The sequence below is a fragment of the Balaenoptera ricei genome, chromosome 13, assembly GCF_028023285.1.
Source record: "Balaenoptera ricei isolate mBalRic1 chromosome 13, mBalRic1.hap2, whole genome shotgun sequence".
NCBI lineage: Eukaryota > Metazoa > Chordata > Mammalia > Artiodactyla > Balaenopteridae > Balaenoptera > Balaenoptera ricei.
In genome coordinates, this window is record NC_082651.1 from 9,328,048 (window position 1) to 9,341,748 (window position 13,701).

The 13,701-nt window shown below is 56.1% G+C and overlaps 1 protein-coding gene across 6 annotated transcripts in view; it reads right to left on the bottom strand.

The window, feature by feature from the left end:
- Window positions 1–13,701, bottom strand: part of INPP4A (inositol polyphosphate-4-phosphatase type I A) — a 125,730-nt gene that overhangs the window by 13,484 nt on the left and 98,545 nt on the right. For all 6 annotated transcript variants that reach the window (XM_059943396.1, XM_059943398.1, XM_059943399.1 and 3 more), the window contains 7 exons: window positions 11,838–11,870; window positions 7,408–7,580; window positions 6,456–6,579; window positions 5,599–5,725; window positions 5,166–5,306; window positions 2,862–2,959; window positions 427–539 (listed from right to left, as the gene is read on the bottom strand). In XM_059943396.1, the coding sequence (XP_059799379.1) occupies window positions 427–539; window positions 2,862–2,959; window positions 5,166–5,306; window positions 5,599–5,725; window positions 6,456–6,579; window positions 7,408–7,580; window positions 11,838–11,870 (809 nt within the window). The remainder of the gene's footprint in view (window positions 1–426; window positions 540–2,861; window positions 2,960–5,165; window positions 5,307–5,598; window positions 5,726–6,455; window positions 6,580–7,407; window positions 7,581–11,837; window positions 11,871–13,701) is intronic.

The window sequence follows — 13,701 nt, forward strand, 5'->3', positions numbered from 1 at the left end:
TGTGAAACTGCTCTGATACCCGGGCTCAGAGCAGGAACTCCACAACCAAATTGGTGAGAAAGTATCTGAGGTCTTATAAGGACTTCATTTCAGGGGAAATGAGGAGATCTGAGCAGCAGTGTACTAGAAATATTGTTTAAAGAGATGGCAAAGGTCCCAGAGATCTCCTTTGAACCTATTGAAAGATGCAGCAGGCCGTGAGCTCTAGCTGGTTATCGACCGTGCGGGCTTGGGAAGGGGACAACTGTCATCAGCCTGGTTATTCCACGTCCGAGGGGGTAGCTTCTGTGTCAAGCTTATCAGAATCCAGGCAGCCCTAAAGTAAGCAACTCACGGGCAACTCTCATCGTGTCCTTACGGAGAAATCTGTTCTCTTCACTCCTGGCTGAGGTTTTAATTTGTTGCTATTAACATTTTTTCCCTCACCTCAGCAGCTTGCCAGAGAATGTCAACGTTCTTGTTCTTCCTGGCGTGCACGTTCTGACCCAGGAACCGCAGCAGCTCGGGCAGGCACGTCTGGCTCCGAGATCGAGGTAGGCCTGGAAGAGAGACGGGGTCGTGGAGCTGGGGCCGCCCGCGGGGACTTAGCCCACGGCAGCCAGCGCCGCCGGACACGGCCGAAGGATGAGTCCCGGCCGGAGCCGGAGGTTCAGTGTGATTGAAGCAAGAAGGGAGGCCTGTGCTCAGGGACTGGGCCTGGTGGCCAGCACGGGGAGCACTCCATTACTTTCACTGCCACTTCAGTGCCGCCTGCAAAGGGCAACCGCCTGGCCTCCTTTCAGCTCTTTCGAGGGGCTGGAGGGGGAGCTCGAATCATCGAGAACGGGAGGGAGTGAGGGAGATCCATCAGGTCTTCAGAACCGCCACCAGGGCTGGAGGACGCTTAGGGCTGGGGGTGGCGACACTGAGGGGGGCCGCCACCCTTGGGGGAGGTGGGAAGGGCAGCCTCCTCCACCGCGACAGTGTCCAGGCCACTCCAGGACCTCTCCAGCTGGAAGATCAGTCGGACCACCTCACCTCAGAAGCCTGGGATTTTCAAACACCAGGACCACCAGAGGAGAAGAGAAGAGCCTCGAGGTCACATCTACGGAAAACAGCCAGGGGGCCTGAATCCGCAAATCACCACCAACTGTGGGATGGAACTATGCGTCCGTTTCCACCGCACAACCTCCCCGGTGCACGCAGGATCCCACGCCAACCACTTCACGCTGCTGCTCCGTGCCCAGCACCACGCTGCTCCGGGGACCGGGCCAGAGGGCTCGGCGTGTGACGGGGGCTGTGGGAACCCAGAGGCCGCGAACCAGAGCCTCCCGGGGGAGACGCACGACCTGACCTCTGGCCCAATTAGCGACACTGGCGCCCCAGCAGACTTGGGGGCACTCGCTGGTGGGCCCCATCTCCTCAGCCTCACGGACGGGCGTAACTGCTGGGCTGAGGGCCAGGCGGGCTGAGGCACCCCCAGCGTCCTGGGCCGTGGGCAGTGCTAATGGCTTTTGATCCCGCAGGCCTCGCCCTTCCCGGGCCTGTACCCCCGGGGCCACTTCACGTCTCCCGGGGCTTTGCCTCACTGGAAACTGCCGCCCTCCAAAATGTTGAGCACAAGTCTCCCCCTTCCTGACCACAAGGCTCCTGATCCCCCAGCGTAGCCCTGCCGTCTCAGGGCACCCTAGCCGGGGGCTGGCCCAGCACACGCTCCCGTCCCATCAGTCCAAGCCCGGGCAGCCGGCACTGTCCCTGCCTCCAGAGCAGTCGGAAGGTGGGCGTTGGCCACAGGCCACTTGGCCTGACCCAGGTTCCTTGGGGGACCTGCCCTCCATGCCTCAGTGTCACTATATGTCAAATGGGTATGAAACCAAGCCCACCTCCCAAGGGTGCTGTGGGATCAGTTAGAAAATTCATGGGAAGTGTGTAGAAGGCCTGGCACGTGCAAGGACTTGAAAAATCTGTCACTGGTCACTATGATCACTGTGGAAGAACATGAGGATGACTCGGTATCTGGGATCCCGAGAGCCCAGGTGCCATGACCTTCAGCTGAGTCCTCAGAAAAGCATTTTACTGACCTCTTAAACATCATCGCTTTCGAGCTTGGTTGCAGCACACGGGGATCACCCAGGGAGTTTCTAAACCTCCCGAGGCCGAGGCCCCACCCCCTACACTCTGAGCCGGGCCCCTGGCAAGAGGATTTTCCCAGGTTCCCCAGTGAATTCCGATGTGTGGTCAGGGCCAGAGCCTCGATGGCTCCAACAGCACCCGTCCCAAGCCTCCTTCACAGCCTCCAAGTCCAGTGCTGGGCTCACGCCCTCAGTTCATGGGGAGACTGAGGCCCCCCGCCCGAGCTCCTGTGCCCACACCACGTTCCCCGACTCGCTCGCGGGCCCCGACCTGGCCCTGCAGGATCTCCGGTCCTGCCATCCTCTGGCATCTCGCAGGCCTGTTTTTCTAGCGCCTTCGCTCGGGCCTTTAAGACCCTTCCATCCCCCGCGCTCCAGGCGTGTTTCCCGCCTCCCCACGTGCCAGCCCTCAGTCCCTGCCGGCCTCCGGCCACTCGAGGAAGTGCAGCGTGGTCACCCACCCGCCCCGCCGCACGGCGACTGTGAGATGCCCCTCAGACACCAGCGGGGCCCCTTGGCGCTGCGCCCACCTGGCCCCGCCTCCACGCGAGCCCTCCCCAGGGTCTGTCCTCAGCCCCTTCGTGTCTTGCAAGGTGACCTTGGGCACGAGAGCAGCCGACCACACTGGTGACAGGGCGGGAAGCAGGGGAGGGTCAGCAGCAGCACCGGGAAGGTCGCTAAGCAAACCCCAGACCCCACAAGGGACAAAAGACAGCGGATGGAGACCGGCCGTAGTGAAGAAGTACTTACAGTCCTCTGGCAAAACTTCCTTAAACTGCTCGAAGTAGGAATTTAACCGCACCAAGCTCTCCACGTTGATAACTTCTTGTAAAGATGTGTCGCCAAACCTTCGGAGGTCACAGGGGGACACCGTTAGTTGGCTAATGTCGCTTTCTTCTAGCGCCACGGTGACTGCGTTAAAGGTAACAATGTCGATTCTCTCGATCCTTATGGCGCACGTCTAGATTCTAAGCCACGTTCCTCCCGCCAAGCTTAAGGTCATCTCTCCCGTGTTGGTGACAAGTCTGAATACGTTTCATGAGCAGGAACCCTGCGTGACTGTGACAGGCATGCCTGCGAGACACCCAGGCCCTTGGGCAGCCCCGCCGCGCGGCCCCGGGTCTCCGTCCTCCCACCCCGGAGGCGCCCAGGAGCGGGGCCGGCAGTGGGGCTCTGGCTGGGGAATCAGGACAGTCCCATCTTCAAATCGGAAGTCGCCCTGTTGCTGGATGACCAGACTCGACCAGCTGCTCCTGCTGGACGGAGCGCAGGGCCCCAGCCCTCCCCTCACCACACAGGGAGCCAGGCCCGCGGGGAGCCGGGAGGAAAGCCACCCGTGAGGAAGGCGCAGGTGCTCCTCAAACACGCAGCCCTGGACGCACACCCCCCCCCCCCCCCCACTTCCTGCCCGGCGACCTCCGTGCATGGCAGCCTCTTCACAGTCCCAAAGTCATCCCTTGGGGGGCAGGATGCCCTCCTGTGGGTCCACCGCAACCCGACCACCCCTGATGCCCAAAATGGCTTTTTCTCCAGGCACCTGCTCCCTTGAGGTCGCCCTGGGACACAGGTGAGCTGGCCTTGTTTAGGAGCAGACAAGCAAGTAGAGCACAGACCCTGCTCCCCATGTCCCCCGTCCACTGCCATGTCCTCCGCCACCTGGCCCTCTACTCACTCCAATCTGGCCTGGCCTCAACCCTTTGCAGAAACCTTTCCAGAAACACCTTTTTCAGAAACCACTCTTGCAGTCAGGAATAGCAGCTGCCAGACGCAGGGAATGTTACCTCCTCCTGAGGACACCTCCTTGCTGGGGGCCCCGACGCTGCCCACTCTCCCTGAAGTGGGCACCTCACCTCTGGCCACACCTTCCAGATCTCTGCTTCCTGGGCTGGTGCCCTCAGCCTAAGGCCAGCTCCCCAACTGCCCCCAGCGTGACCCCTCTCCCGGTTAGGACCAGCTACTCACCACCCACCTAGAGGCCTGCTCTGTTCCTCTCCTCGTCGCCTCTCACACCTGCCCTGCTGAAGACCACATCTCGGCTCTCCAGTCTGTCCCTTCCCATCTGCACTGCCCCTGACTGATCCAGGTCACCGCCTCTGGCCCGGACTCTTCCCGACAACCCCCTCATCACATCAGACCCCTCACATCTTTCCAGCACATGGCCGGCAGATGATCTTCTTCAGATGTGACTCTGATGGTGTCCTGTCCCACTGAAAGGTCTCCGACCGTGTGGGGAGGACCCTACACCTGGGGATCCATGGACGCTGACCACTGGGCTCAAAAGGCTCAACAGGAATATGGCATATCGTCCTGGAGACCAAACGTCCTTAACAGCAAGTACTTTAAGACACCTTTTAGTTCTAAAACACATAGATCACATGCATGTAATGACGTGACAGGAAAGGTTTTCACGTACCAGCAGAAGGTCATTAGAAGCTACACACACCCAATCCCCCCCTCCTCTCCAACACCTGCACACACTCTTGCACACGTGGGCACACGTGACTCTTCCCTGCTGCCTGGCAGGTGACCCTGGAGGAGTTTACGAGGCGCAGGCCTTTAGGACCAAGGCGTGGCTCGACGCCTGGCATCCAGGCCTCTCCGTCCTCACCCCTGCCCGCTGCAGCCTGCTACCTGAGCCTCCAGCCCCACATGGCTTCTCCCCACCTGCCTTTGTTCAGGCTCCTTGGCCTGGGACGCCAGGTCTCTCCTCCACCTCCTCCTATGACCAACTCCCACTTACTCTTTAAAACCCACTTCCAGGAAGCCCTCCCAGACCCTCTGAGACCTCACTAGGGCCCCAACTCCCTGCACTCATCGTAATCCTCGCAGCCACATCTCCCTGCTGCCAGCCCAAGTCTCTCGAGGGCACGGACCTCGTCTGGTTCATCTTTGTGTTCCAGCACCAAAGACGAGCCGGTGTGTGGCTGAACTTGAAGGAGGGATAACAAAGTCCACGTGGCCCTCGGAGCCCGAAGAGGACTAAGCACACCCTCTCCAGCAGCTCAGCGACCGACGGACGCAGCCCCTGGCCCACAGAGGTGGCCCGGCACGCACCTCTCGGCCAGCGTCTGCTGCTCGTTGATGCCCACGTTGAAGAGCACGGGCTGCACCCGCAGCAGCATCCCGCTCTGGATCTCCCGGGGCAGAGCGTCAAACAGGGGGCCCGGCAGGGGGATCCGCACGTTAAAGCCATCCCTGAAACGCAGAGCAAGAGGAGGGTCAGGCCTGCGACAGCGAGATGGGAGATGGCGAGCAAGGAGGGGAAGGCCCCGCTGGCCTCAGGACGGGACAGCAGCCCGGCCCGGCTCGGAGATCTCCCAGCTGCTGGTCGCTGACCTGTACAGGGCTGTGAAATGAATGTAGCCGGCTGGGATGCGCGTTTCCAGCTGAATGAAACGGAATAAAGCAAAAATGAAACGTGCATCACATGTGATGAACACAGATTAAAACACTGCGCTAGTTCTGAGAATCAGAAAAACATTTCTACCGATTTCCTGTGATGACGGGCAGCATGTCGGTTGACGCATTAGAAGTGGCCTGAGTGACTTTGAAGGTCACGTTCCTCAAGTCCATGATCCCAAGGCTCATGTCCTCCAGCATAGCCAGCTCCTCCCCTGGAGGCAAGAGAGGGAAAGGGCTGTCAGGCAGAGGGGACCTGCGCTCTCCCCTGGACTCGGTGTGGCCACGGAAGGACAGTGATGAGCTCAAGGTGGAGGGACGAGGCGGTGAGAGCTGGGGGGAGGCTGGCCAAGTGCCTCACTTCTCCGTGCGTAAAGCCCACTACTGAAGTCCTATGGCCGTGCTAAAAAGCGCAGCTGGTGCAACCACACCTCGTAGTTCCCGGCCCTTTCCTGGCGAAGGGAGGGGTGGGGGACCTACACGTGGGAACCTCAGAAGGCAAAGCCGGCTCTTTAGGTGCTGTGATCTTTCCCTATTCTTTAGATCTTTTGATATTTCTTCAATGTCTTAGAACTCCAAAGATGAACAGATACTTTAAAAAAATTAATCGTTTTTACCTTCTAAGAAGAAATAAACAGAAAACGAAGGTGAGGAGAAGAGAGCATTTATAAGACAATTTGGAAATATCAACAAATTTTTTAAATACTCCTACTGTTTGACCCAGCAACTTGCCTTCTAATAATTTAGTGGGTGCAGAAATGGGCCACAAGCGGGTGTGTGTGTGTGTTTAACTATGTAGGACTTTTTTTAGTTCTCTGTCACCTATCGGGGTATGTTTGGATACATTTTAATCAGTATGTGTTACCTGTGTGTCAGAAAACCACTCAGGGAGACGAGAGGGGGTCACACACGGAGGCTCTCACAACCCCAGCCCAGGCGGCTCACCGTAGGTGCTCAGCAAGCTCTCAAACTGGGCGAGCAGCCCGATGGTGTAGAGCTGCCGCAAGAAGCCGTCGTCGTGCAGGCAGTTCCTCAGCTTGATGATGAAGCCACAGATGAGCGCGGTCAGCTGCAGGGGACAGACACCGCCTCACCTCACGCCTGGCCCACCCTGGTTCCTGCACCCACGCTGCTCTGCCTGCGGCGGCCCCTCGCCCTCAGGACCTGGGACCAGGAGTGCAGAGGCCACGGGAGGGCTCGCTTCCAAAGGTTGGTCTGGTTTTGGTTCAGCTTCCGACCCGACCTTGGGGTCACTCCTGGGCCAGAACCTTCTGGAAGCCCAGAATTATTTCCCCATGGTGAAAGGAAGGGCCTCTATGCCCACAGATCCAGATCAGCACAGGCTGGAAAGCGGGGTGCTCACGACGAGGGGCAGGAGTGGAGAACAGGTCCCTCCGCGAGTCTCCTGGGCAGAGGTGTCCCGTGCACACCCCCCGCCTCGCGGGCACAGGAAGCCGCACAGAACCCACCGAGCCTCTGCCACCGTTCACTCTGCTAATCAGATTACTGGCATCTGAAAACTGGTGATGCTCCTTTAAGCTCTTCCCTCCTCTGAAGGGAAATCGAAATCACCAGAACAGAGTTGTGCCTGAGCAGGCCTAATACCTGCTGCTTTATAAACCAGAAAACAGATTGCGCGTCTTCCCTCAATGAACTCCTCTGCAGGGAAAAACAAAGGTGGCACCAGGGCCGGTGTGAGCCCAGGCTCCTCGGGGCAGGTTCCCGGGGAGCAGGCGTGAAGCCGGACCCTCCTGAGCACCTGCGATCCAGCAGCTCCCCTCCCCCTCCCTCCAAGGCCGACACCCAGGCCTCAGGCCACACGGGCGAAGCCACAGGCGGGAGGGCACAGCGCCACGCTGGTTTCCTCAACCGGCACGAGAGGGACAGGTGCACCTACCGTCTGGCAGAAGACCACGTCGCGGCGGTACTGCAGGCCCAGGAAGGTGGCGATGGTGGGCGCGCTGTCCTGCATGAGCAGGAAGACCATCGCCTTCTTGGCCTTGTCGCTCATCATGGCCACGCAGTCCGTGAGGGTGGTCAGCAGGGGGTACAGGGCCTCGCTCCACTCACCTGGCACGAGGGGCGGTCGGCTGAGAAGGCGGCACTTCGAAGGCCCCTGGCCCCCAGTCCCGCACCGGCCTTGCCACCCGGCCTGCCCCTCCTGCCTCCGCACGGCCCAGATGTGGTGCCAAGTTCAGCCCCGGTCTCTGCCCTCCTAGCCTGCAGCTTCTCCAGCAAACGCACCATCAGCCCTCCTCGGGGACCACTGACACCCCCTCTGGGGACTCTACACACTCACGGCCCCGCCTGTTCCTTTCAAGGAAGATGACAGCGAGCTCTGGGAGTCACGACTCAGCAAGAGCACACCGTGTCTGCAGAGGCCAGTGCCTCCCCGGCACCGCCGTCCCTCGCGGGGTACCTGCTGTCTGGCTTCCCTGATCCAGGTGGCGAGGCAGAGCCCCGGGCTTCCAGAGCAAAGCCAACCCAGCCTGGCCGAGCCTTTGTGCAGCGGGCACAGGCCCCGCCCACGACTGTGGAAGGACCCTCCCCGGCGCTGTGTCTGTAGCCACAGCCCTCAGTGTCCCTGCCTCCTGCGCTTTCTTCCCCGCCGCCACCTTCCTGCCGGACTCCCTCTATTCCTGGCTTAGTGGGGTTTTCCTATTTTTGGAATATAAGGAAACTTTGACCCTGAACCAAAACAACTTTTAAAAAATAGAACCTCAGGGGAGAAAAACAGAGTGAAAGGTATTTTTAGCTTTGGCTCTTTTTGGTCCTTCCTATTTAAAGACATTTAGAAGAGAAAAGACATGCCCCCATCAGTTATATTTTTTTAACAGGCCACCAAGCCCAGAAATAGGCACTAGATCATCACCACTGGGTGAGCCCACCCGGAGCGCGGCAAAGGCAGTGGTGTGCAGCCTGGGCAGGGCACCCTCCCAGGATGGGGTGCGGGTCACAGAATGCCCATGGCCGTCGCCCCACTCAGGACAGGCCCTGGCCTCGTGAGCAGTGCAGCTGCTAGGATGGTCAGCTCCGTCTCAGATAAACAGAATCTTAAAAAGAGAGAAGGGAGCTGTGGCTCTGCTCTCTCAAGCTGTGTGCTTCACGCTTTGTTGAGAAACAAATTCAGAGAAACGCCTAAAACCTACAGAAGGACTTCCCTGTACTCAGTGTTTGATCAACGCAGATTTTCAAGTCTACACAGCCATTCAAACTTTGGAAATGATCTAAGTGTATATGCAGACACGCTGTACGTGGACAGGGGTTTCTATCGGTAATGGAAAAAAGCAGGCTTAAATTTAGAAAGTCTACAGCAGAAAGGTCGTAGCAAAGAAATCACAGTGACAAAGAACCCTGCACGGAGGAGTGGAAAATGTGAGTCCCAGGCCCCGGCTGCCACTGAGCAGTGGTGGGTGAGCCGCGGGCAGGTCCCCTGACCCCTCAGCCACGGGGGCCCTTCGCAGTAAAATGGGATGACTGTAGTGGATAATATCCACGTCTTTCTGCCTCTAAAATTCTCAGAGACCATGTTTTTGTTTCTTTGAAGAACTCTGTTGAATCCATGTCAATTATATTCAACAACTGTCAAAAAAGGCCAATGGGCATTAAGTTTTAATAGCCAAGTAGTTTGGGGAAAGGTAGGCAGTCATTAAGACTATTCTTCACCTCAGAAGTAAATACTCTTAGAGCAAGTGTTGCCAATTTTACTTTCTTTTCCACTTAACATGAATATATATATGTAATTAATATGCAAATCATGATCATTTTAACCTGAAAATGATCAGAATATACAAGTGGTCTTATTTGACTGAGCAAGCCCTCTGCATACAATTTTTTACTCTGCCTACTTCTGTTTAAACAAAATCCACATAAGAATGACTTAGTTTTGCTGCATTAGAGAAAAAAAAAAAAAAACAACAAACCAAACCAAAAAAAAAAAAGACACTGAAAAAAACTGTAGAATTGGAAGAATGGTTAAAAAAAGCACTCAGAGTTTGTTCCGGAGAAAAGATGTGGCCCTGGGCGGGAGTTGAGCCTGATGTCCGCCCAGAGGAGGGCTCAGCCGTGTCTGGATGGCTCCGGAGTTCAATGGGAGCATCAACCAGCCCTTAAGTCAATACCTGTGAGTGCCTCACTCTCTGTTCTCTCACTTAATCCACAGAGACAGGACTAGTAATACGGGTACGGAAACAGCCTCAGAAAGGCTAAGTGTCTTCCCAGACACACAAAAGGAATGGCCACTTGTACACACATCTGCCTACGCAGCGAATAGTCGTTGGGGATAATACATTTTGGGTCAACACGAGGGGAAACCAAACTTCAAAACTTCCAAACAAAATAAATTTCAGGGACAGTGACGAGACTTCTACCAGAACCTAGTTAAGTACGGGTGTCTGGGGCGTTAGGGTTGGTGAAGGGGTTCACTCTGCCTCCTACATCGAGAAAGTCTGGCTGTGAACAAGACACCAGTGACTAAGCAGCATCCTTGGTGTGGAGCTGATTCCCCTTGTGGGACAAGCTCCTGACCTCACTGCTCACCTGTAACATTCACTGATGGTGGCCAGTCCAGGACTGTGCTACTTTAGGTAGCCTTGCTTTTGTGTATTTTTTTTTTTTTTTCTCATTAATAGGGGAGGGAAAGGAGAAAGTAGGGAGAGAGAGAGTGAGAAAATGCACGTGTTCTAACTCAGACTAAATACAGCTCTGTGGGAAAAGCTAAAGGAACCCTTGGCAGGGGACCTTTTAGTCCATCTGACATCAACTGTGGACAAGCCACCAAAGCTTCTGGAAGTGACAGAGCTCACAGAAGACGAGGAGAGCTGTACAAGCCAGGCTGCCTGAGTGCTACCTGGGAACCCACTAGACCTCCCCTCAGCTCTACAAACTGCAGGGCACGCAGAGCCGAGGGAAGCCCCGAGCTGCCTCGGGCCAGGGTCATGAGGCTGCCACCCCCTTTCCTGGCCTTAACTGCTGGGGACAGTCACCGCCACGGGGCTCGGGGGAGACGGCGCAGCGAGAAGGCACCGACCTGTCCTGCAGGCAAGCTGGGGGGACTGGGAGTCCAGAGGCAGGTGGGAAGGGGCAGCAGGCCCAGGCCAGGGGAGGTGCTGGGGAGGGCCCAGGGAACTGGAGCTGGAGACCTGCTCGTGACCAAACTAACGTTTCTGGAGAGAGAAACTGAGGGGCTGAAAGCAAACTGGGGGGGTTATGAGGTGCCCAATCAGATTACCCATTGAAGAGCAAACGGGGTTCTGGAGTCACGGCCGTGAGCGGCGCTGAACCACCCGGTGCCGTGTGAGTGAGGGGTGCTCTGAGAGCTGACGGGAACAGGGCGGCAAATCCCACAATCACAGCTGGCTGCACCCGAGACATACGGCAGGTGGCCCGCTGTGGCGTATTTACATGCAGTCAGAGGGCGGGATGTAATCCTCAGGCTGACTGGGTAGCTGTTTTCTGGAGTGTAAGGGGAAAAAAACCCACAACATCGTATTTGGGGGTCTCACACTCCCTCTGGGAAAACCACAAGCCACATCCAGGAAATTCGATATGAACTAGAGCAGGGGTCGGCACATTTTTTCTGTAAAGGGCTGGACAGTAAACGTTTTAGGCTTTGAAGGCCACAGGGTCTCTGTCGCAACTACTGAACACTGGCACTGCCCCAAAGCAGCCATGGACAGTACGCGAACGAATGGGCGTGACTTATTTCCAGGAAAATGGTATTTACAAGAGCAGGCGGTGGATGGGATTCACTCGGAGCCGTGGTTTTGCCGACCCCTGAACTAGAGTTACAAACACTGATTTCTACATGCAAATGCAGTCAGAAAGATTCCATTTCTAGCACTAACTCCACCTGAAGCCCACAGCAGTGCCTGACAGGAAGTCTAAGGCTGCAGCCAGACTCAGAAGAGAGGATGCTGTGTGATTACAATGCCACAGCATCTGGACGGCTGCCTCTTATCTGCCTCCCCCTCCATGGGATGCTCGCAAGTTCAGGTGAAATCACAGGAAGCGTCATGTACCATGATGTCCCTCTCTTACCCAGGCCACCCACTGCAGGAAGCCTAACGTGCTCGTGGACACTGTCTGAAAAGGGTTTAGGACGGGAAAGTGACAGAAACGCACGTGGCAGCCTGCTTCTGGCCACAATACCAGCCCGACGGGCCCCTCACCGAACCTAAGGAAAGTCGCTACATCCCTCACAATGAGGAAACTCCTAAAATGTTCTCCTAACTCTGGGAGTACAAGGCGATCTTTGACAGCTTAGCTACAAACACGCCCTGAATACTAAGAAGACATCTGCAGAAGCCTTGAGCGGAAACCACGTACCTGGGCTGGACTCTTCAGGAGGGGGACTGCCATCTGCACAGAAATGGAGGGCGACACGGATGATTAAGGAGCGGCACACGGTTCAAACATGAGCAACTCAACGCTTAGAGCAACTGCAGCAGCAGCTGGCTAAACTGAGCCTCGGAGCAGAGGCCGGGGGCCTGCCTGCCTCCTCCCCGGGAGTCACGTGAAGGTGGTCGGGCTGCCTGGAGCTCACCGCCCAATCCACAGGCGCCAGCATTCACGTTGCTGGTACTTCAACATGACACGCTCTTCGGGGAGAGCAGGTTAACGTGTCACAATGAGGTAAGGCCCCCACGTCCATCCCATTGCATGTGCTGGAGCCCACGCTGGCTCACGACATCTGGAAGCAAACTTGCAGTGAGAGAGACTGACCAGTAAATCGAGCGTGCAGCTCAGAGCCCGCGGCCCTGACTGACTCTGGAGCCCGGGCTAAAGGTCGGCTGCTGAGATCCAAAAGGTTAGGATCCAGTCATGAAACCCATATACCAAACACATGCATGCCAATCTTTACGATTAAGCCAAATACAAAACCTTTATGATTGAGGGAAGTCTAGAATCGGAACATCCCTCCAGGTCCCTCAAAGAATGCCAAGTTTAACTCAATTTCACCTACACTGAGTCACATCGGGAAGTACTCATTTCAATTTCTCTTCTCCCTTAAAAACTCTAAAATTCCTGGTTAACTGGGTGTGCCACCTGAAACAAACAAGTTTGAAAAGGGATCGTTTGGGCTAAAAGCTTATTTTATTTTATGTCTAAACTTTTCAGTTCACAGAACATTTTAGGATCCTGAAACAGGTAATTTCAGATCCTCAAGAATAACCAGAACCCGCTGAACGGAGACTTTGACAACCTGGATTGTCCAGAAGGGCGGTGGCAGGGATCTTCTCTCTAATCATCTTTGGCAATGACTTCTTAAACTGGCCAACGGAACAGAAAATAGAGCAAAATTAAAGGCCTCTGTGTGTTGAAGACTTCAGCGTCTTCACTAGAGCTCAAATATCCTGAGACTGCCTACTTCACAAAGAGGGAAGCCACTGTGGGGTGTGTGATGCACAGCGGTGACTGTTCAACATCTGTCTGGCTGAAATCAGAATTACCCCAGGCCTTGGAAAAATACAGATTTCTGCCTCTCCATAACCCTTCCTCCAAGATCCTGAGTCTCTATGAGGAGAAGGGTCTAGAAGCCTGTTTTCATGATCTGCAGGGATCCCAAACTGCTGGGCTGGGACCATGCCTGAGAAGGGATCAGGGGTTCAACCCACTGGGTAGACTCATCTTTCAATCAAACGGGAGAGAGGGATCTCCTCTTAGATCACAGAGGCCCTTGAGATTTGATGACCACTGTGGACTGCTCCACACACATGCAGATTTTAGCACACAGTCTCAGGGGTATGCAGACCTGGGGTGCAACCCATAGATCTCAGGTTAAGAGGAACCTGGTCCAGGGTTTGAGGGACTCTTCGGGGATGAGGAGAGCAGGAGAGAGTGTGTGGGGGAGCTAATGGAAGTCACCAAATCCTGACAGTTTGCAGGCGGGTCACGTGGGTGGAAAACCAGGAGGAGAGGGAGGCTCACGGAGCCTCTGCGGTCCCCGCTGCGGGGGACTGGTCAGTGGGTCCTGCGGAGCCCTGACCCCAGGCGGGGCTGAGGTGGGGCGACTCCTTGATGAAAGATGAAAACCAAGGACCCAGGACAGGGTAGGGAATTGGAATGAAAAGAGAGAACGCCTTTCAAAGAGGCATGGAGTTGTTCACAGGCAATAAATATGCTGGCGTGAACACAACCCGCCCATTAGGCCAAAACAAGTGCCCCAGGAACTGGGAAGGGCATCGGGAGT